Source organism: Lissotriton helveticus, chromosome 12 (genome assembly GCF_964261635.1).
Source record: "Lissotriton helveticus chromosome 12, aLisHel1.1, whole genome shotgun sequence".
Taxonomy (NCBI): domain Eukaryota; kingdom Metazoa; phylum Chordata; class Amphibia; order Caudata; family Salamandridae; genus Lissotriton; species Lissotriton helveticus.
Window position 1 is genome coordinate 648,547,352 of NC_136073.1, and position 25,229 is coordinate 648,572,580.

At 45.2% G+C, this 25,229-nt stretch overlaps 1 protein-coding gene across 2 annotated transcripts in view; it reads left to right on the top strand.

Moving 5' to 3' along the window:
- FA2H (fatty acid 2-hydroxylase) overlaps positions 1-25,229 on the top strand; it is a 718,995-nt gene that overhangs the window by 606,781 nt on the left and 86,985 nt on the right. For both annotated transcript variants that reach the window (XR_013603655.1, XM_078669850.1), the window contains exon 6: positions 13,908-14,160. Coding sequence is in view for 1 of the 2 variants with exons in the window: in XM_078669850.1 (XP_078525976.1) it covers positions 13,908-14,160 (253 nt within the window). In the remaining variant the exon portion in view is untranslated. The remainder of the gene's footprint in view (positions 1-13,907; positions 14,161-25,229) is intronic.

The window sequence follows — 25,229 nt, forward strand, 5'->3', positions numbered from 1 at the left end:
ATAATTCTTGGTGGTGATTTTAATTGCCAATTTGAGCCGCTGGGTACCCTGGAGCTGGGTGAACAAGATGAAGTGGATGCATTGTGGCATATCCTCGAGCCTAATATCACTCCAGTCAGGGCATGGACCCCGTTAGCGCTACAAATAAAAATCTTTCACCCTTGCAACGTCCTTGCGGGCGTGCAATGGAAGAATGGACCCCGACCGCCCAGGCACAGCCACGTTTAATAGGGCAAACAAGATTTCCATCATTGACTATGTTATGGTGGAAGCGAAAAATTGGGATAAGTTGACGGAATTTAGGGTTGTGCAAAGGCACGATAGCGATCACAATGCCCTGGTTTTAACTTTGGTCTAACAAACCCTGTCCCTAACCCTGACATGGAGCTCCCTCCATTTATGGTGTCTAATAATAGAAGGAGGATTAAATGGCCTCACTTAGTACAGTCACCCTCACAGCTTGCAAAAATATATCAGCTCGCAATTCCCTTCATAACCCAGATGGGTGACTCGACTTCTGGGCAGCATGCAGTGGATATACATAGGCAGTTAGCAGTGGCGTTGGGGGAAGTGTTCCACCCTGTAAGTAGAAGTAAGTGGCGCGTTCCTAAGACGCATCTCTGGTTTGATGATGCCTGCAAGAAATTAAAAAAGGAGCTCCTTGCGGCAATCAAATCCAAAGATAAAGCGAACATCAGGGCAATTAGACGGTCGTATAAAAAGAAGATCATCAGGGGTAAGAGAGAGTGGGAGGAAGCCAGGTGGGAAGAACTGAGAAATGCCCTCCTGGCAAAGGACTCCAAATTATTTTGGGCAATAGTAAGCTCTGGCGCGAGAGAGGGAGGAGAAACTCTCCTAACAAATATTGCCCCCTGAGTTTGGGAGGCGCACTTTGCAGCGCTTTACACAAGTCCCGAGATTGGCACCCTTGAATATATAAACAGGGCCCGGATACCAGAGTCAGATAGTGCCCCTGGGACTCCATTGGCCACAGACCTCCCGCACGAGTGTCGACTGCGGGGGGCCCTGGGCTTGGGCTACCAGACGGGCCAGAGGGACACTGGGGAGAGGACAGGCTCTGGAAACATTGAGAGCATCTCACTTAAGGAAGTGAAATCTGCGGTTGCTAGGCTGCTCCCAAATAAAGCCCCAGGTCTCGATAGGTTACCAGGCGACCTTTTCCGATCCCAGCCAAAAATCTGGACACTGTACCTTGTTGTATTGTTCAATGCGGTCCTCAGGGGAGCTAAGCTCCCGGACTCCTGGGCGGGCGCTGAGATCGTCCCCATTTTTAAAAAGGGATGCCCTTTAGTTCCATCGAACTACAGGCCGATTAGTCTTCTGGATACTACCCAGAAACTAATGGGCCGGATCCTCCTGGACAGATTATTGGGATGGATGGAGGAGTTTGAAATACTAACCACCCTCCAGGCCGGTTTTAGATCTGGAATCTCGAGCCTGGACCACATTTTTAGGCTGCAGGTCCTCTTCTGGAAGACAGTAAAAGTAGAGGGTGGCAGCCTCTACCTTGTCTTCGTAGACCTGCGGGCCGCTTTTGACCTTGTGCCCAGGGAGAGTCTATGGAGGGTCTTGAAAGAACTTGGCCTCCTGCCCTATCTACTAGATGTCCTGAAGCGCTTCAATGCATGGAACTATGCCCAGGTGAGGTGTGGGAAGAACGGAAAATTATCAGCCCGTTTCCCCGTAACTAGAGGTGTACGACAGGGCTGCGCCCTGGCCCCTACGCTCTTCAGTCTTTACATCAATGGTTTGGTGGGGGAAATAGCTAGTGTCAGGGATAGTGATGCCCAGTGGTTGGCTACAGGTCGGGTGCCCGCTCTGATGTTCGCAGACGATACTCTGTTGTTGTTGCGAACATCAACGGACATCCTGGACGGTTCTGGACGGGTTTGTTTCTTTTTGCGCCTCGAGGGGCCTGGAGATAAACTTGGAGAGGACCAAGTTCATGATCTTCGGTCCCCCGAGGCGCATCCGCCCGGGCCCAGTGCTAAATGGTACCCCGCTTGAACGGGTGAGAACCTTTATTTACCTGGGCGTCACCCTGACTGGAGATTTTGGTTGGGGTCCACAGGTATCTAAATCCACCCTGAGGCTTTCGCAGATCGTAGGGGGTATAGGCAAGTTTAAAAAAACAACCCAATTCAAGCCAGTTGCCCCTCCCCTCGAGATCTATGGTGCCCAAGCTAGGCCAACTGTGATGTATGCCGCAGACCTCTGGGGTTATACGAGCACGCAAAGCCTCCTCAAGGTGGAGCAGGCCTTCATGAGGAACTTGGTGGGTCTTCCCCAGAGTACCCCGCTCGTACCCCTGAGATTAGACCTAGGTCTAGAGCCCATTACAGAACTGATAGCCGCTCGACCTCTCCTGTATTGGAGAAGGCTCTGGACAGTACCGGAGCTAGTGGATTATAGAGCCGAATTTTCTGTAGTTTGGCAGCGGTTGAAGAGCAAGAATACACCTTGGTTATTACACATTAAAGCCCTTGCATACAACATTGGCCTGCCCCAACTATGGGAGACCCCGGAGGTGAGCTGCCCAGTGGTACAGAGAAAAGAGCTGTTGGCCTCTTTGAGACATTATAACCTAAGTTTGCTATACAGTTCGACAACCATGGGCAGGCTGACTATAGAATTTCTGCAGGCAAAACTCGCACCCAAGAGGGAGGAATTTTTGGACCTAATACAGCCTTCACTAGCAAGAAAATTGTACACTCAATTAAGACATGGCTGTCTGCCTATTGGGGCACTGACTTGTACATGGGCCGGGCGAAAAGATGGAATCTGCCCAGCTTGTAAAAGCAGTAAAGAAGACATTGTCCATGTTTTGTTCTTCTGCCCAGCATATAGTAAAACACGGAGATGCTGGTTGGCACAGTTGTGCAGAAATTTGGGACTAAAACAATGTGCACAATCCTGCAGAATCTTAAGACATGACACTTTCCCCCTTATTGTGTTCTCGGTTTCCCGCTACCTACATGGTATGTGGCGCAGAAGGTCTACCCTGATTAACTGTGATAAACTCTGTTGATCGCTACCTCCTTTCTTTTTTGATAACTTACTGTTTAATAATTTTTTAACTCAATGTTCTTAACTATTTATGCATTTTATCTTAGCGCATGTATGTATTTTATCTGCACTTTTATGGTCTATGACCAAAATAAAGTTATCAAAATGAAATTAAACGAAATATAAAAACAAGTTAAAAACATTGTATTCGAACAGCAGATATAAACATGTGGGACAAAAAAACAAAAGCAAGAAAAATTAATTTCAAATCAGGGAGTACCACGGTACTTAGACCTATAGACAAAATATATTATGGGCAAAAAATGCTTTAGGCATGAACACATTCTAGCTGAATAATCAAAAGCAATTATTTGCAAGTGTCATATATCCAGGGTAGTTCCCAACATTAAAGCGTCGACGCGTTTCGGTGGGTCCAATGGCGATAACTGCCCACCTTCATTAGGACAAACAATATCTTCCCACTTTTTATAGCGATGTCTATTAAAAAATATATAAAGAAACAACATGCATATTATAATTTGGACTGACTTGGTTAGCCGGCTCACATGTAAAATACCACCCAAACGCACTACGCTTATACAACTGGGCAACAACTGGGCAACATATACCCTGGTGGTACCCAACCCTCGTCGTATATTTGGGTCCCTCTCTCTGTGTCCCAAATCCTACTGGTTGACTACATAAGATGGCACATGTGGGCTCTGCAGTGGGACCTGAAATCTTAGTGGGCTCAACACCAAGGGAACCTGTCCGTTCCAACTAGGACTTGAAGGAGACTTCAAAAAACCTGCAGCGGCGGCAGCTTGACCTCAATTGGACCAGCAGAAGGCCCCTCTCCCAACTCCACCCAGCTGGTGAGGGTGACTAACGCTCTTGGGCTTGAGGAGGTCATCTGGGAGCGGTAGAAACCAGAGGACTTTGGTCTCCGGCAGAGCCCTGCCTACACATCAGTATGTGGGGGCTGCAAGCCATTTGCTTGGTGTTGAAGGGATTCCCATTTTCCATTGAAGGGAGGCTGGTTCAGATCCACACAGACAGCACCACCACCATGTGATACTGCAACAAGCAGGGCTGATTGTGATCTTCAGTTCTGTGTTAGGAGGACTTGCAACCTTGGAACTGACTGAATTGACAGGGCGCTCCCTGGTCATGAACAACCTGGCATGATCTCTAAATGCCAGGGTAGACTAACTCAGTCAGCAACGCTTCATGGATCACAAATGGCAGCTGCATCCGGAGGTGGCGCAGGGCATGTTACAGGAATGGAAGAGTCCTGGCTAGATATCTTTGCCACCATAGTGATCACGCAGTGTCAACAAGTGTACGTGTTTGAGTTCCCAAGAAGTCTCTCTCTTGGAGACGCTTTACTATTGGAGTTGGGCTCAGGATTCCTGTTTACCTTCCTGCCGCTTTCTCTCCTGCCAAAGTTCAGAAGAAGACTAGGAATGACTGTGTCCATGTCATCCTAGTGGCAGTTGATTTGGTCAGGAGTATGTGGTACCCAGAAATGTTGGGCGTGAGCATCTGTCCCCTGATCAGGCTACCCCAGCAGGGCAGGAGCTTGCTCCCGGGTCTGCTCAACCTATCTCTCCATGCATCAAGATTAAACGGCGACTGTTGTCTTCCTTTGATCTTTCATCTGCAGTAGTGAATATTATTCTAGCCACAAAGTACTCAGCTATAAAATCTGTTTATCTTGGACATTGGGATACGTTTTGGCCTGGTGCAATTCTTGGCACACAGATCGACAACAAGAAAAGTTGTTTAATGTTCTACTTTTTGTGCTGTCTTTGGTCCAGCAAGGATTTACTGTTGGCACAGTTAAAGGTTACTTGTCAGCCCTTTCAACCTTTTCTGTTTACCAGACATCCTAGTTTAAGGCTCTGGTTGTGACGCATTTCCTTAAAGTTTTGGCCCACGTTTCTACTCAAGAATTTTGTAATGCTGCAGTGGAACCCTAATTTGTTCCTCATTTTCCTGATGTGTATTCCATTCAAGTCTATGCAGAGCTGCTCTTTGAGACGTCTGACTCTCAAAACAGTCTTCCTCACAGTTATAACCTCAGCTTGTCACGTGAATGAGATACAAGTTCTGTCTGTTCACTTTCTATATATCACCTTCTTGCCAGACAGACTGGTGTTGCGGACTAGAGTGGCATGTTTTTCTAAAGTTGTGACAGCCTTTCAAGTTAGATAATGTCTTCTGGCATTTTTTCTCCACATCACCTTTCTCATGAAGAGAGACTCTACAGTTTGGACCCTAAAAGAGGTTTGAACTTTTATATCGATCATACAAAGGACCATTGGATGGATGATCATCTCTTTGTGGGTTTACAAGAGCAACAACGGGTAAGGCAGTGCAGAAAAGAACCATAGCAAGGTAGATAGTTCTCTGTATGAAGATCTGCTACATGTTGGCTAAGAAGCAGTCCCCAGTAGGACTGAAGGCTTATCCGACAAGAGCCAAGGTTCCAATCACTGTATTTGAGCACAGAGGGGCTGATTATGATGTGAGTCGGAAAGGCTTTCCGACTCACATTGTGGGTTTCACTTTTGCCCGGCGCATTACAATGCCGGTGGTCAAAAATGAATGCAGTCAGAGTGTCGAGGAGGCCAATGGAGGAGGCCAAGAGGCGCTGGCATGATGTGAAAATATAAACCAGGCACAAAGCTGCTGCCAACAGTAAAGTAGCAACTGGGACATGAGGTGGGAGTCCTGCACCACAGGAGGAGCTAGAGGAAACGGAGGCCACAGTCATCAGTGTGGAGACGGTGCAAGGAGTTGGGAGTCCGGACACAGCTCGGGCGGACCTGACACAACATCAACAGGGTGAGTAACGACCAGGGACTGGGGGGATGGTGGAGATGGGCACAACGGCACACATGCACAACAATGTGTAGCACACTGCACACCCACAATGACCCTGGAATCATGTCCCTGATCCCCGTGGCACGCTGCAGCACACATAGCAATAACAACACATCCACCTTGACGACAATGTGGTACAATGTGCAATCCCGACACTGCACAACAGAGGACACAACTGGCTCCGTACATGCGCTGAAACAGGCCAACTACATCTGATTGAGCTGGAAACTGTGAGATGAAAATGTACGTGTACAACCTCACATCCGTCATGTAGTCCAAATGTACACTGTCAAGCTTCTAAATCCTGCACCTCCAAAACCGTCACAATGTACATTGTCACACAGTCTACTTGTAAACAAGAACAATGCGCCAACATACGTGTCAACACAATGTCAACATGCATCTCCCCTTCACATTGCAGAGGGACACACAACAACTCCAGCAGACCAGATCACCCATCAGTGATGCCGGAGAGGACCACCACACCTTCAACACCGATGCCGTACAACAGCCCATGGACATCCCACGCAACCCACCACCAGGACCAGTGCAGCCAAGCTACATGGAGGAGAACACAGGCCCTGCAACAAACCACACAGCAGGAAGCACCTGCAAGCATGGCTGGCTCCCAACACTTCACCGACCCACACACGGCATCCCAATGCCAGGTGTCAGAATGCCAAAAGGAGGTGGCCGAACAGGTGTGGGTGGGGTCGGAGCTCATTAAAGCCGAATTAGATCACATACCTGGGTGTCTCATTCCCTTAATGGACCACCTACACCCCACAAAGGAGACCCACACTGCGACAGAGACACATGCATTTGAACATTATCTGTACTGAACCACGCCCAGAGCCTCGCTATTATCAGTCACACACCCGCGCTGGACCTGCGTACGAGTCCCAGCCCACTCCCCTTAAGTATTGCGTGGGTGATGACCAAGCTACATGTCCAAGCTCTAACCTGCTGCCTGTGGTGACATGTCTGCGTCCGCTGTACACAGCACAATGTAATGTCGTAGGGCCCAGGGCACTCATGCATATATCATGACCACACATCCACACGCAGATAGTATGTTGAACTGGCTACGGGCATGTGCGCCTGGCCCCTTTATTGGCAGGGTCACATGTACAGTGACGCCTGTGCTGGATGTGTGTGTGGTGAGTGTAAGCCAGCCCTCACGGAGTGGTTGGTGCTGGCAACAACTTGAACAGTGATCAATAACAAAACGGAAACGAAACACACCAGCATTACAGAAACTACAGCAAAGCATCATGGTGGTAGCTGGAGCAAGCACAGAGGACACACAATAAGCAAACAGTAGTGTCCGTGAGTTGCTGAGCACTGAGGTTGGGGCACTAGAACTGAGGGTGCCCATGTGAATGAACTGTCTAGGAATGTGTCCCATCGGAGAATACCTGATGCAGCTGCAGTGGGGTGTGTTACACCTGCATTATCTTCCTCATCATCGTCCCAGGTCTCCCACACTGCCTGAGGTGACATTGCTGCATACAGAAAAAATTCCTCCCTGAGCACTACCTGAAATAAAAATAATGTTAATAGTAGTAAACTTAAAGGAACTTATTCCAAATCAGATACAGCCAATACGGAAACAATATCAGTATAAATCGTAAATCTCAAAGCGTGTCACGCTTCACCAATTAGTTCTTTGTGTTGTCCAGGATTAAAATTCTTCCAATTTAGTCTTGTACAAAAAAGTCTTTTATTTCAAATCAAATGTCAGCAGTTCCAAAAGTAAGTCAATTACATCCACTCTGTAAAAAGGCAGCCAAGACGTGTTTCGTCATGCACTAATCCGTGCCAAATGACTTCATCAGGGCTGCAACCCAAAGGAAACAACATACACATCATTATAATACAAATGGGCTAAATCATAACAAAATCATTAAAGGAACAATAATTATACAACTCATTAGGTAAGGTAAGAAAATGAGATAGATAAGTCCAGAACACCGAAAAGGTATCATGAAAGTTTGTACCAGAAAATACAGCAAGTCATCATGGCTAGAGATCCACCACAGTGCACAACTCCACTAAGAAATAAGACATACTAAGCAAAATTATATTTCACCTTATAAACTGACAATTCAAAAGTCCCAAAATTCGACTTCCTGAGGTTAAGTAAAGCTTGTACACTGTAAAAAATATATATTATCCAAAAAGCTTTTACCAAAGCGATACAAAAACAACAACTGTTAATCACACTAAGGTAGTCATTCCTCCTCTAGACATACCGTCCTTCTTATAGAATAAGCACGTAGTAGTAAATAGACATTATTTAGCATGATAGTACAGTTAACTTAATATGGGGTGTATATTTACCCCTTGTCTTTATTGTAGGTTGATTTTGGGATTTACTAATTTGGATGTGAATTACTCGATACTACGGTGAAACATTGTGATATTTCTTGCTTGACGATTAACTGAAGAACTCAGGTGAGCAGTACAGTGAAGGATATCTAGTCATCTATACTTTCTATAGTTGCGATATTGTTTTTTTGAGGGATTTAGGTTTTAATTTTAACTTAGGTCGAGTGCCACATAGAGCCGTATATTATTTACGTATGATTACGGGTAAACCTTTACTACTACGTGCTTATTCTACAAGAAGGATGGTATGTCTAGAGGAGGAATGACTATCTTAGTGTGATTAACAGTTGTTGTTTTTGTATAACTTTTGTAAAGACTTTTTGGATATTATATATTTTTTACAGTGTCCAAGCTTTACTTAACCTCAGGAAGTCGAATTTTGGGACTTTTGAATTTTCAGTTTATAAGGTGAAATATAATTTTGCTTAATATGTCTTATTTCTTGGTGGAGTTGTGCACTGTGGTGCATCTCTAGCCCTGGTGACTTGCTGTATTTTCTGGTACAACTTTCATGATACCTTTTCGGTGTTGTTCTGGACTTATCTATCTCATTTTCTTACCTTACCTAATGAGTTGTATAATTATTGTTCCTTTAATGATTTTGTTATGATTTAGCCCATTAGTATTATAATGATGTGTATGTTGTTTCCTTTGGGTTGCAGCCCTGATGAAGTCATTTGGCACGGATTAGTGCATGACGAAACACGTGGTGGCTGCCTTTTTACAGAGTGGATGTAATTTTGGAACTGCTGACATTTGATTTGAAATAAAAGACTTTTTTGGACAAGACTAAATTGGAAGAATTTGAATCCTGGACAACACAAAGAACTGATTGGTGAAGCGTGACTTGCTTTGAGATTTACGATTTGTACTGATATTGTTTCCTTATTGGCTGTATCTGATTTGAAATAATAGGTTCCTTTAAGTTTACTTCTATTAACATTATTTTTATTTCAGGTAGTGCTCAGGGAGGAATTTTTTCTGTACTTTGAATACCCACTTAGTAGGCACTGTGAGGTTGTCTGGTAGCCAACCTCTTTTCCACCCTTTTGAAGCACTGTATGTATGTATTACATAGCTACTAGACCTTGAATTACGGTAGTGCGCCCTGTCTAAACCTGGTTACCAGAGGTGTTTGTTTAGTTTGACATTGCTGCGTAACCTCTCCACAGCACAAAACTCAATCTGTCCATGGGTTGCGGTGCACTGAGTTAGTGACACCTGCAGTGCTGAGCAGGGAATCAGGCAGATGATGACATCCACGACAGGTGTGAGCAACTCAGTCAGTCTGCCAGTATGACTGTTGCGATTCTGGCAGTTGGTGGTTGGAGGTGGTCCTGGCGGTGGTGGCGTTTGCCTCCTGCGCTGATGCAACATCTGGGCTGGTCAGCACTCAAATTGATGTGTGAGCTCTGGTGGACCGCAGTTGAGGCCGGAGGCAGCGGACAGCGCAGGGCCACAGACACATGGCGTTGATGGCCCCAAGGCCATTGTCTCATAGGCCATCCAATATCTCAGAAGAAAGGGTCCCTGACTTGACCAGCACAGTGTTAGTGGCCCCAGATGCACTGCAGCCGGCACAGGCACACTGCCACAGGACGGTGACATGCTGTGCACTGAGGCAGGGATACGCGGACTGAGCGGGTCCTCATCAATGTCTGAGGTGAATGTGGCGGAGGGTTGCAAGAAACAGTGGAAGGTGTCCTCCAGGGCATGATGCAGAGGTAAGAAGCCATCCGGAAGCGGCAAATTGAGGAGGGGAATGCTACAGCCTCGTTTTCTACACCAATTCAGTATCAGCTACATGAGGATGAAAACTATCCCCTAGTCCATAGACTCAGACGCCACCAAAGTTTGACCAGAGACTGTCCATGAATGTTGGGGAGCAGACTTAGTGGCACCGGAGCTGAGAGTGGATGCAGTCTGCGATGATGTCGGTACAATGATATGAACTCGGCCATTGCTAAATCAAGATTCAGTTCCAAATATGCGATCTACTTGAGCGCAGTGTGGCCTGAGGGCAGTAGTCTGCGTGGGCCCACAGACATGTGTGGTTGTAATGCTATGCACAGACTTGGTGGCACCACATAGAAGGGAGTATAGTGACATAATTTCTGCCATAATTAATGTTCTCTGCCATGGTGTAATCAAGACTCAGTTCCAAAGGTGTGACCTACTAGTCCACTGTATATGCCGGTAGAGTACGTCAACGAGAAAGGAGTACTGCGGGCATGTGTCGCAGAGGCTGTGATGGTCTGAGGAGGCTGCCAAGGTCGCGGGCCTCGACCTTGGAACTTGCACCAACACTTGGTGGGCCCTCTTTGACACGGCAGGTGGGCATTGAGGCCTGGGTGCCCAGGGGCGGGCTAGACTGGTTCAGGGACAGGGTCCCGGGGTGCAGCAGGTGCACAGGATCACAGGCAACCCTGCTCACGGCGACGGCGTCAGCCTTGTGGCGGAGTGAGAGGCGCTGCCCTGGCAGAGACAGGCATTCCGGAAGAGGACCTCGACCAGAGTTACGTGCCTTTTATTCACACCCCTATGCAGGCCAGCCCACTCCGCTCACGCTTACTGGTGAGACATAACAAGCTACATTTCCACGATCTTCCCCACTGGCTGGGGTGACATGATTGGTTGCGTCCACTGTCCACTACACTCCAAACACCAGCAGTGTGTGTCGAAATGGGTATGTGTGTGGTCTGCATACTGCAGTCTGGCCAGCACATCCATGCCACACTTGGCATTGTGTACATTCTCATTCATACCTCTTCCCACATTCTGCTATTGTGTAGCTGAGGTGCCATGCCATTGATGGCTAATGTGCATGGCTGGCCCAGGTTCCCACAGTAAGTTGTTCTGGTGTGTCTGGTGGGTGTGCATGTTGCTCGGCATGTTGTATGTGAGCTTGTGTCATGTGCATAACTAGTGTTGTGAGTTGCATGATTGTGGAGTTGAGGTGTTGGTGTGTTCATTTGGTGTTTGCCAACGAGCAATGCATTTCCATGGTTGGCATTCTGGTAGCGCAGGTTGATGATGGACTGTCGGAAGATGTAGGGATCATGCACACTGCCTGGATGGTTGGCGACGACGTTAGTGGAGATTCCCCTGTTGTCCCTTTATAGCCTGGACATTAGTGGAATATGTGGGCTTTCTGTTGCGGTTATTGTGTGCAGTGTTGAAAAGGGGGCACAAGTAGGACATGTGTACAATCAATTGCCCACAACACGTGTGGGAAGCCAGCTACGGCTTAGAAGCCTTGCTTGGTCCCGGGCTGTTCTTGTGCAGTGTGGGGGAAGTATAGATAGTGGGGTACCAAGCTGATGGTGCCATCCATGACCCTTGTGAGGGACTTGGATTGGGCTGGCTGTGTGACTCCTCCGTCTCAGGCGGTTGTTGGTTGGAGTGTACCAGAGTGTACCAGAGGCCAACATGTGCAGCTCGGCCAGCAGCTTTGTCTGAGGTGAGATGTTGGTTGTCTTCTGTTTGGGCACTGTCAGCCTGTGGACAATGGTGGTCAGGATGCGGAGGATGGTTGTCCCTTTGAGCATGTAGTGGGCAATGACATTCTCTGATGTTGAGTCTGTGAGGTTGGTACGTTTTCTGTAGGTCGCTGTCTTTGTATGCGCTGCCTCAGTGTTGGTCCGGAGGGTGGAGGGGTCCTGGGGTTGATGGCGGTTGGTGTTGTGGCCCTGTTGGGGATCCGCGCAGGTGTGGCTCTTGGCTGGGCTCCCTTTTCTGGTGCAGGCTGTCGTCCGACTTTACACCAGGTCAGAGCAGGTGTTAATTTCCTGCTGCTAACACGCCTTATCGCGTGGTTGGTGATCTTATCGCCTATCTGGCTGGTCATTGAAAATGTTGCAGAGTGTTGTTGTTGCGGCTTTTTGCAGTGAATGCCTACTCTGCATCTCATTAGCAAGAGTTGCGGGGGTCATCTGTGGCGATGTTTTTTGCGGCTGCTATCACAGGTAAACCGGTGATATGGGCTGTTAACACCAGCTTGTGAATTGGGCTTTCTGACATGGAAAGCTTGTCGGAAAGTGACTTTGGTGGCCCCAAGCAGGCCCTCAGGTGCCCCCTGTGGCCTCCAGTTTGGGGCCAAGTGGGCACCTATGGTGCTCCCTTGTTAATCCCTGCACCATGTGGTGCCTGCCAGTGATTAACAGAAACTCACAAGCTCCCATAGAGAAATGGGAGTACACGACCACACCATGCACAGCTGCATTGTAATAGCGGTGTCAGGACCGCTGACCGGAGGTTGGTCGGTCCTGAGACCGCAACGGTGTCGGACAGAGGTAAGTCCAACTGACATCATAATCTAGCCCAGAGTGTCTGTTTTGGACATCTGTCAGGTCATGATGTGGGCATCAATCCATATATTCACAAACCATTAATGCCTTGATAGCCAGGTCTGGCATGAGGAGCACTTTGCCCATTCCGTCCTGTAGGATATTCTGATCTGCGCCACTCCACAGACCTACTACCTCAGGAGGTACTGCTTTGGCACAAGGGTATCCATTAGAAGCACAAGTTACTAATCTTTGGTAATGCTCTTTCTGGTGGTTACTCTATCTAACTGTAGATTTCTCACCGACTCACTCCTCTGCGTTCAGTGGAATGGATTCCTTTCATCCATAAAAAGATTTCAAAATAGAGATCTGCACACTGTCAAAACCAATCAGTTAATAAGAACATTCCGGACCCAGTGCAGAGAGCCAATGTGATCTGCCATGTAATAGTAGAAATAACCGATCAGCGCAATGACACCAAAAACCGCCAAACGTGCTAAACTAGGAGCATAGGACGCCTCCCTAGAAGCATTACCTATAAAGTCAGATGAAAGGCCCCCATGTTAATGAAGCCATTTTACTCACCATCATAAACCAATTGAGAAATATAAGTGTTGGTGGAGACTAATGGTGGACTACCAGCGAGGTTTGAGCAAAAATCAGGGCTGGACCTTCTCAAATGGCTGGAAAATCAGGGGATTCAAATGGATAAAGGGCATGAAAGCCGAGGCATAGAACCAATGAGGTCAAACTTGCCCATTAATAAAGCCTTGAAAATTGCTGAGTGTGTTACCATGCCCCCATTGAGCTATATGTTACGTTCTATAAACTATAATATGGTTAAAGTGTTTACTCTGGAGTGATGCTTCTTGCACTCAGAATTTTGTTGTGTATGAAAATAAGTTTGTGTTTGTGTGTGTCTCTGTAGGAACTAAGACATACATGCATTTCTGAGCATTAGTTGTATTCATGATTGGCACGCTTGCACACCAAATACCCCTTGAGATAAAGGTAATTGCTGGAAGTGTTCAACAGCAGTCTTGTGTATGTGGCAAAGATTTAATCACAACCCAACACTGCAGTTTTAGTAGACATCACACAACTACTAACTACAACTACTAAAAATAATGCTCCAGAGCTAGGCCACTGTTCCAGACTTAAGATTCTAGAGTATTGGTCACAAGAGGATCCCTCAAAGTTATGAAAAGAGAGGAACACCGCTGGACAAACATGTCTCATATATTCAAGTTGGGTTATGGTGCCTGTATGTTATAACTACTCTGCTCATGCTGTGTCTCTTCTGTTTCCTTCCAGTCTCCTTATGATGGCTCAAGGCTGGTCTTCCCCCCAGTGCCAGCATCACTGTTGTTTGGAGCTATTTATGGATTAGCACATCTCGTCTTGCCAAATATCATAGCAAAGTCATTATTGTCTGGTATTCTATGTGGCTACATCATCTATGACATGACCCACTACTACCTACACTATGGTGCACCACCAGAGGGAACCTACTTGTACGGACTGAAGGCCTATCACGTCAAACACCACTTCAAGCACCAGAAGTCAGGTATGAGTTGACCAGCAGCAGGTTGGAGTGGGCAGGAGGAGAAAATGGGGATGAAGATTTGTGTGCGTGCAAGGGACAATCAAAAAGCAATCCACATGGCAAGCAAGAAGCACACAACATGCCAGTAGGAGAAGAACACAGACATTAAAAAACAAGCCTGTACTATAGTGTCTACACGCACACAAGAGTTGCTAATTTGCGTTGTTTACCATGCTTAGTTAGGGGCAGATTGTGTGGCCCTGCATGGTTTGATAAATCTGGAGTAACGCAACACTGTGCAAATTGCTGCATTGCATTACTCTGCCCTGGGGAGGCGTTCGATGGCTGGGGTGTGGGAGTTCCCAAGCATGCACTCATGGATTTTGGTGCATTCCCAAATGTCCCAACACTGGGAGACCTGGGAATGCATCAACATGCTATGCCTCCCCAGGTGAGGTGTAACAAGGTGTAATATCTTTATTTCTCTTTCAGGGGAATCCTCAACAAATTCTTCAGCCCTGAAAAGTCCTGCCCATGCGCAGGGACCCTGAACCACTTCTTAAATATTGTATATACATATATATGTAGCAACCTTCTACGTAGTACTAAATATATATATATATATATATTCACTGAAAAAACCATAGGTTATAGACCATATATAGTTAGGAATTAGCATTTAAAAAACCTTATTTTACTCACACAAAACCATTGAAATTCCATATATAGTTAGTTGCACTAACTATATATCGTGCACCCGCAATCCACTGCTGATCATGTCACATATTACATCATTCATGACATGGTCAGTGACATCACTGATGACATCACTGATGACATCTCAAATGACATCACTGATGACATCACTGATGACAACATCCAGTGACTGTATGTTTCTGTAAAGTTAAAATATGTCTTACATATTGAAGAATGAGTGGATGTATAAGTGTCTGGATGAAGGATTTAGTAGGTGCGTGACTGACTGTATGAGTGAGTGATTAAATGTGTCTCACTGAATGCATGGGTTAGTGACTAAACTGTCTTAATTTGTGCATCATTATGTCTGTTGTTCTGTAAACTGCTGCATGTGTTGATCATTAGCTATACGAGAGGCTATATGTGTTATTCATTGGTTGCCCAAGTATTTCTATGGGAGATTGAGTTTGTGTGGGGGTGGCTGGAAGGTGTGTGACTCTATGCATAGATGTGTGAGCAGTTTATTCACTAGGTGTATGAGTTCAAGAGTGCATGTGGAAACAGCTACATGGGCAGTTGACTGTGTGCATGAGTGTATTGATGAGTGAATGGATATCTCAATGCTACATGTCATAGTAAGTACATATGTAAAACACAGTACATGTGAGAGTTGGCATATATAAATAACTGTGCATGAGAGCCCCTGAATGAGTGAGTGGTTGTATCGATCATTGTGAACTTGTATCAGGGATTGTATAAGAGAGTAAATATGTGTTAGTATATGTTTCAATAAGTAAGGTGTGTTTAACTGTATAGTTGAAGAAATGGAGGTGAGATTGTTTCTTTGCATGACTGACTGGGTGTGTGAGTAACTCCATGGATGAGTGGCAGTGTGTGAGTGTCTGTATACACTGAGTGTATCTAAGGTTATATTAGAGTCTGAAGAGGTTTATCGTATTAGCACAAGAATGATGTCAAATGAGATGTCATCAGTGATGTCATCAGTGATGTCATTTGAGATGTCATCAGTGATGTCATCAGTGATGTCACTGACCATGTCATGAATGATGTAATATGTGACATGATCAGCAGTGGATTGCGGGTGCACGATATATAGTTAGTGCAACTAACTATATATGGAATTTCAATGGTTTTGTGTGAGTAAAATAAGGTTTTTTAAATGCTAATTCCTAACTATATATGGTCTATAACCTATGGTTTTTTCAGTGAATTTTCAAGGTTTTGTAAATGCTAATTCCTAACTATATATGGTCTATAACCTATGGTTTTTTCAGTGAAACATTCAAAATCTAAATTTGCCATGCACAGGTGGGAGCATATTTACAAGCAATTTGCTCCACAGACAAACTTCTTACATTGAAATGGGAAAAATAACATCAGAGACTCTCAATTACCTTATAAAGAAGCAGACACCATTATGTCCTTCTCATCAATATTAAAACCATTGCTTTTTCTCAAAAACGATTTACAAGTCATAATTTGAAAACACTCCACAGCTCCTATGCACATAAAAGCCCTGTCAGTACTAATACTTCACATGTTCTCCAATTACAATTTCTCAAAGAAACAAAATCTATTTCTGAAACACTTGAGACAAAGCAACATTTGAAAAACACAACTTTCTTCATAATTTTCTCCTTAAAGCACACTATTTTCTATCTAAATTAAAGAAATTTTTTCTCACCTTAGCAAATACTTTGAGTTTCAAAACAGTCTCAGAAACACACCAATTTGTCTTCAGCAGAGCAAAAGGTATGCACTCCAGAGTCTGCAGCTATCAAAAGCACAGAAATGCTGTAATTCCTCACACAGATCTCTCATGTCACCCAATCAAAACTCTTCCCTCACTTTTTTTCAAAGCAAAACCCTTCCCCCCTCTGCCCCCTCTCTGCTTTTTCTGCATAGCAACCACCTCTTGCAAGACCTCTCACACAACAATGTTGCAATTGAACTCTGAACTCTCAGTGCACCTGCATATCCAAAGCATTCTTTCATTTAATGATTTTTTCTTCGCCACTCAAAATACATCTTTCAACGAACTCATCCATGCACACTAACTTTCTGTTTTTAGCAATCAAAATCCACCAATCACTCTTACTGCTTCATTAACACAGAAACTCCTCAGTTTTTTTCATTTTAGACTCTCATTTTTTCAACTGCCATTTCATTGCCACACTTCATCTGACTGCAGGAGAACCTTCTCTCGCCATGTTTTCTGTCTGGATTGTTGGACATAGCTACATCTATTGGGCTCAAAGGTACGCTGAAAACAGGAATTTACCTAACCTCAATTTACAAGATGTGGAAATTAAGTGGTTTGGCCACAGAGGATTAAAATGTCACCAATTGATACCATTGGTGAAAACCTTTATGCATTTGCCAAAACCTGACCTGTTAATTGTGCACTGTGGAGGTAATGATTTGGGCACTTTGACTGGGGTAGGTCTGGAAATGCTTTTAAAGGACACCTTTGAGCAATTGATGGCACTTTTTCCTCAGACTGCCTTGGTATATTCAAATATATGCCAAAGACAGAAATGGAGGTGGTCGAACCAATTTTGTCCACAAATTGAGAAATCGAGGAAGCATGTAAACAAATCTGTTTCAGCTTACATGAGAGACCATGGAATGGGCTCCCTGTACAACAATAACTTGCGTTACTACATGCAAGATATCTACAGAGCAGATGGAGTTCACTTCTCAGATGAGGGCAACAGAGTTTTCACTCTGAATTTAAGACTGTGCATTGGTACCTACTTATAAGTACCTAAATGTACCATAAACCCAAAAGCTCTTCTCAGAGCTACCCTACATCTGATCACTCACAATTATTATTTTACTCTAACTTTTTTCACTAATTTTCAAGAAAGTACGCTCCCCAGACCGCTTCCCGGTTCGCGAACCGGGCGCACTCCACGCAAAAAAACTAAAAAAACGGTATATTTTTTTTTTGCCCTGCGAGACCCTTTCAAAGCCTCCACATCAAACCTAGGGGGTCAGGGAGGATCTACTATGCCCCCTTATGGTCATTTGCCCCTTCGCTTTGGCCTCCTCTTGTCTCTCGATCCTACCGAGAGACAAGATGGCGGCCGCTACGGACTGTTTGGAATGTTTACAGACGCCGAAAAACCAATCAGCTTCGCAAACCTCCGTAACGCGAAAAGTACGAGAAGCGGAGCGCTGTTACAGATAAATATCTTTTTTTGAACGTTAATTTCTCAAAATCCACTAGAGCACATATATTGAGACCTAGCAAAGGCACATCGGGCTACCAGTCCCTACAATTTTGCCAAGTTTCGTGCAAATCCATTCAGCCGTTCGATTATTATTATTATTATTTTTTTTGCCCCGCGGTGCCCTTTTAAAACCTCCACATCAAACGTAGGGGGTCACCGACGATCTACTATTCCCCCTTATGGTCATTTGCCCCTTCGCTTTGGCCTCCTCTTGTCTCTTGATCCTACCGAGAGACAAGATGGCGGCCGCTACGGACTGTTTGGAATGTTTACAGACGCCGGAGAGCCAATCAGCTTCGCTTCGCAAAGCTCCGTAACGCGAAAAGTACGCGAAGCGGTGCGCTGTTACAGATATATATCTTTTTTTGAACGTTAATTTCTCAAAATCCACTGGAGCACATATATTGAGATCTAGCAAAGGCACATCGGGCTACCAGTCCCTACAATTTTGCCAACTTTCGTGCAAATCCATTCAGCTGTTCGATTATTATTATTTTTATTTTTTTTTGCCCCGCGGGGCCCTTTTAAAACCTCCACATCAAACCTAGGGGGTGAGCGACAATGTACTATGCCCCCTTATGGTCATTTGCCCCTTCGCTTCGGCCTCCTCTTGTCTCTCGATCCTACCGAGAGACAAGATGGCGGCCGCTACGGACTGTTTGGAATGTTGACAGACGCCGGAGAACCAATCAGCTTCGCTTCACAAAGCTCCGTTGCGCGAAAAGTCCGCGAACCAGAGCGCTGCCCGGTCCGCTGTTACAGATATATATATTTTTTTAAACGTTAATTTCTCAAAATCCACTGGAGCACATATATTGAGACCTACAAAAGGCACATCGGGCTACCAGTCCCTACAATTTTGCCAAGTTTCGTGCAAATCCATTCAGCCGTTCGGGCTAAAAGTGAGGCCAACCGCCCTATGGAAAACTCAATGTTAAAAACACGTTTTGGGACCCCCCTTTTTTCTCGGCCCCCCCTTGACGAACCCCCCCAAAATTTTCAGGGGCTGCTCAGAAACAAAATGTGCCATTTTCCTGAAAATTTCAACCAATTCCGTCCACAAACGCCAAAGTTATTAGACATAGAATTTTCAAAAAACCCATAGAGAAAAAATCCTAACTATATATACCTACTGGCGACCGCCAGTAGGTAATATATATATATATATATATATATATATATATTCACTGAAAAAACCATAGGTTATAGACCATATATAGTTAGGAATTAGCATTTAAAAAACCTTATTTTACTCACACAAAACCATTGAAATTCGGTATACACCCGTTACAACGGATCTTTTACTCCGCACTACCATTACAACGCGACTTTTACTCCGCATACCATTACAACGCATTGCGCTGGGGGGCGCTCTAGGATAGGGAATAAGTATAATTTACTATCCAACACCTTCCCTAGGGTCCACGGGGACTGGAGTTAGAATAGTAAATTATACTTACCACTATCCAGCGCCCCAAGGCGCTATGCGTTGTAACGGTATGCGGAGTAAAAGTCGCGTTGTAATGGTCTGCGGAGTAATAGTATGCGTTATAACGTCATACATCCTTGAAATTCCATATATAGTTAGTTGTACTAACTATATATCGCGCACCCGCAATCCACTGCTGATCATGTCACATATTACATCATTCATGACATGGTCAGTGACATCACTGATGACATCACTGATGACATCTCAAATGACATCACTGATGACATCACTGATGACATCTCAAATGACATCACTGATGACATCACTGATGACAACATCCAGTGACTGTATTTTTCTGTAAAGTTAAAATATGTCTTGAGTGGATGTATAAGTGTCTGGATGAAGGATTTAGTAGGTGCATGACTGACTGTATGAGTGAGTGATTAAATGTGTCTCACTGAGTGCATGGGTTAGTGACTAAACTGTCTTAATTTGTGCATCATTATGTCTGTTGTTCTGAAAACTGCTGCATGTGTTGTTCAGTAGCTATATGAGAAACTATATGGGTTATTGATTGGTTGCCCAAGTATTTGTATGGGAGACTGAGTGTGTGTGTGGGTGGCTGGGAGGTGTATGACTCTGTGCATAGATGTGTGAGCAGTTGATTCACTAGATGTATGGGTTCAAAAGTGCATGTGGAAACAGCTTTATGGGCGGTTGACTGTGTGCATGAGTGTATTGGTGAGTGAATGGATATCTCAGTGCTACATGTCAAAGTAAGTACATATGTAAAACATAGTACATGTGAGAGTTGGCATATATAAATAACTGTGCATAAGAGCCAGTGAATGTGTGAGTGGCTGTATGGATGATTGTGAACTTGTATTAGGGATTGTAAAAGAGAGTAAATATGTGTTAGTATATGTTTGAATAAGTAAGGTGTGTATAACTGTATAGTTGAGGAAATGGAGGTGTGATTGATTGTTTGCATGACTGACTAGGTGTGTGTGTAACTTCATGGATGAGTGACAATCTGTGAGTCTGTGTTTACACTGAGTGTATCTAAGGTTATATTAGAGTCTGAAGAGGTTCATCGTATTATCACATGAATGATGTCATCAGTGATGTGATCAGTAATGTCATTTGAGATGTCATCAGTGATGTCATCAGTGATGTCATTTGAGATGTCATCAGTGATGTCATCAGTGATGTCATTTGAGATGTCATCAGTGATGTCATCAGTGATGTCATTTGAGATGTCATCAGTGATGTCATCAGTGATGTCACTGACCATGTCATGAATGATGTAATATGTGACATGATCAGCAGTGGATTGCGGGTGCGCGATATATAGTTAGTACAACTAACTATATATGGAATTTCAATGGTTTTGTGTGAGTAAAATAAGGTTTTTTAAATGCTAATTCCTAACTATATATGGTCTATAACCTATGGTTTTTTCAGTGAATTTTCAAGGTTTTGTAAATGCTAATTCCTAACTATATATGGTCTATAACCTATGGTTTTTTCAGTGAATTTCAATGGTTTTTTAATAGCAAATATCATAAGCTGTCGAATGTCAAGTACGTGGTAAGAAAAAACATTTTCGTGTTTATGCACACTGATCTGCTTTGAATGCTGCCCCCCCCCCCTCATTTCTATTAGGAGTACTCTCTCTTTGCAGATAGTGAAAGGTAGTTAACGCAGGCCTTTGCCCCCGTTGTAATCGGTCGTGCCTGCTTCTCTCTCCATTTGATTGATTGTTATCCAAGCATTTACTGTTTTAGAATTGGTTCTCTTTGGTTCATTCTCTATTTACAAACAAGCACAGAGTCGCAATACTCTGTTTAGTCTTTGCAGATAGCGAAAAATCGTGTAAAAAAACAAAAGGAATCGAGCAAAATCAGTAGGCCACTAATGGGATCTCTTTTTGACTTCGCTAAAATAGAAACATTAGGAACAACCCCTCATGACAAATACGAAACTAGTGAGATGAACTGAACTCCACACCATGATGGCTGCAATACAGCTCGGCTCCGCCACCCACCCCGCCCAAAATAACGATAAACTCTATGCAAATATTACAAATATATACAACACACCAGCAAAGTAACAGGGTAAAACATTTTATTAAACAACTATTTACATAACTATTTTATACTTTTTGTTGCCCGATCCGGCTAGCTCAATCGATCGAGCATGAAACTCATGGACTCTGATGGTTCAAAGTTTTGAGGAGTGCTTGTAACACTGTCTGAAGCCTATTTGCACTTGCTTCAGCTTCACTATTCTCAAAGTAAAGTGGGGGCTGTTTGAGGACGTGACTGCATTTGTGAACAATGTGATGCGGTGCCACCCTGAACCGCTTGACGGAGGCCCCCGAGGGACGGTGTGATGGCGCGGACTCGGAGGGGGCGCTTGGCTCCGGCTCCCTCCCCAAGTCGTGTTCTCCTGGTGTAGCCTGAGATCGCCCCGACATAGGTGGCCGGCTCCCGGGATCAAGCGGAACTTTTTGCCTTTTGGTAACTCTTCCATTATTGACCTTGTCCCACAATCCGTTTCACCTAAAGACACGCTGTAGTGGGGCGCCCCTTTACCATTTCAGTTGCCATTCCGCCCGCTTTTGCTACACTGTGCCTCTTCCGCTATTCAGCTGTTTACCGCCCGCTCTTTCGACTACAGCGTCTCGCTCACCATGTAGTTGAGTTGCTCCCGCTCTTGCGGTGCAGCGATAGGCGACTGCCACAGGACTCTCAAAATGGCGGCCGGCTCTTCAGATTTGGGCGTGGTCCACTAAAATTGCCCTGCGACACCTTGGAACTCGGACGCTTGTCTGCTAGAGATTGGGCTCCATTCTCGAAAGCGTCCCCTCAGCCTTGAAGATTCTACAAAAGTCTTGGGGGCCCCCGACTCCCGCAGGCTTCTGGTGGGGAGCGGCTAGCATTATTGCTCGTGGAATGGCCACGACGGAGCTACGAAATGGTGGTGCTCTCATGCTAACGCCAGCTTCAGTCTGAAACATCCAGAAACACTGTAGACTACCAATTCGATCAGTTCCGGTAGCGCCCCAACGTGACCCGGTAGAGAAGAACTAGCCCTCCCCTCTTTGACTGATGGTTCTTGTTGCCTGTCCCTTCTGTTGTCATTTAACAGAACTATTTAGCCTGCTGAAAGGGGTTGTGTTCCGACCGCTGGTTGGTGGAGACATTTTGACTATATTCTGGACCTGCGTTGTCGAGTAATGCGTCATATGACGCGCCGCGTTAGCGCATCCGGAAGTGATCCGGGGCGCGACGCGCAGCGCGTAACGTAAGCATAACAGGTCATGTGACTTGTTAATAAAACTTTTCATTGGTTCATTTTACTTTTCTTATTCTAATGATGAAAGGCTTGGTCATATGACCTAAAAATTACGCTTTGTATTACTTTCGAACATTATTTTTTCTTAAATATATGTTATAATGTTCCAGGCTAATGTACTTTCCCGGAAAATTTACAACTGTCCTGCAAGTAAAATATATTCCTTTTTCGAGAAAAAGGGCGTTTCTTCGTCCCATGACGGAGCCGTTGAGCAAAAGAGGGTCGGCCTGCTGTCTTAGTCGCCGATACGCCTGAATATGAGATTCTTATCGATCACTTTATGTTGCAGGAGTAGAAAACACAACAGCCCTTGACCATTTATCTTTACTGCGTTCCTGCGTATTATACCTTTTACCCTTCATGTAATTGGTCTGCTTTATTTCAATTGCCTTTTACTGATTCTAAAACAGTGACTATTATTAAAAACTTTACCAATGTATATACTACTACCATGTTTTCTTTTAAAAACCTTTATTGTGAAAATGTCATTATACAAATACGGGCCTATAACCACGTGGGCCGGCCACGGAGCAAACTGTAATCGTATATGATGAGTAGACATTTACACTGTAGAGGAACGTAACGGGCGGGCCATTAGGTTGCAAGAACTAAGGTGTCTAACAGTTGCGGAATCGGTGGACGTACATTTTATAATTAAAATACGACAGGGCCAGTTACAATAAAATTATCTAGATATACATTTGCGGGCAAGTACCATGGGTGACGTTAATTCGAACTTTCAATAGTACAGTAATCAATAACACATCAGAACTTAATATCAATAGGGATATCGAAATATTCAATCTATTCTCGTCCCCGCCCGCCATGTGCTTCAAAACTCCATACGTATCTCGTGATATCAAGGTTGTGCAACCAGTACACAACAAGGAGTTACGAGTCCCATTTATTCCGGCGCCATTTTGGGCGAGGACGGGCAGGTCCAGGATATAGTCAAAATGTCTCTACCAACCATCGACTATGATGATGTTCATATGCTGTATTTATTAGAGTAACACTCATCTGTCCACATGAAATTAATTTGCCACAATCTAAACATGTCATTTTAATCTTTCCAAAGTTCTTCTAAATATTTGGGACCGTTTCCCTTGCCTCTGATGCTGTCAGTGCCACTTCTTTGATGAATGTACTGGCAGGTCGGGGGTTCTCCTCCAAATCTCTCTTTTATGCAGCACTATAATTAATCGGTGCCACCTCTCCATATGACGATGCATGGTATAGTTACCATAACTATATTTTTTTTCGGTTCCTCTGGAGAGTACATCGTGGCAGATGAAGGGTGTAATGTACCGGGCATTTACCTTTTTTTGCATGTAGAGGAAAGGAAAAAAAATTCGAGCGTCCGAGTTCTAAGGTGTCCCAGGGCCATTTTAGTGGACCAGGCCCAAATCCAAAGAACAGGCCGCCATTTTGAGAGTCCTGTTGCAGCCGCCTGTCGCTGTAGCATCAAGAGCGGCCGAAACTCAGCTGAATGGCAACTGAAACGGTAAAGGGGCGCCCCACTACAGCAGACGAGCCTCCACCTAGGAAGGCCCGTTCACGCCGCCTCCCCCCCCCCCCTTCGGGCACCCCACGCCGTTATTCGGAGCAGGATTGTAGGATGGCCACACCAGTGCGGCAACTTGCTAGACACCACCTAACCGAATCTCAGCGCCTTGTGGTGTCTTCTATTCAGAAAATATTGTTGCGCTGCCTTTGGCCCTATTCGCACATCGGTCCGCTACTGACGCCACCTCACAGGCCAACGGGGCGCCCCACGCCTACTTTCAGCATTGTAGGATGGCCACACCAGTGCGGCAACTTGCTAGACACCACCTCGGTGCCATCCGGATCTTGGCATCTCAGCGCCTTGTGGTGTCTTCTATTCAGAAAATATTGTTGCGCTGCCTTTGGCCCCATTCGCACATCGGTCCGCTACTGACGCCATCTCACAGGCCAACGGGGCGCCCCACGCCGACTTTCAGCATTGTAGGATGGCCACACCAGTGCGGCAACTTGCTAGACACCACCTCGGTGCCATCCGGATCTTGGCATCTCAGCGCCTTGTGGTGTCTTCTATTCAGAAAATATTGTTGCGCTGCCTTTGGCCCCATTCGCACATCGGTCCGCTACTGACACCATCTCACAGGCCAACGGGGCGCCCCACGCCGACTTTCAGCATTGTAGGATGGCCACACCAGTGCGGCAACTTGCTAGACACCACCTCGGTGCCATCCGGATCTTGGCATCTCAGCGCCTTGTGGTGTCTTCTATTCAGAAAATATTGTTGCGCTGCTTTTGGCCCCATTCGCACATCGGTCCGCTACTGCCGCCATCTCACAGGCCAA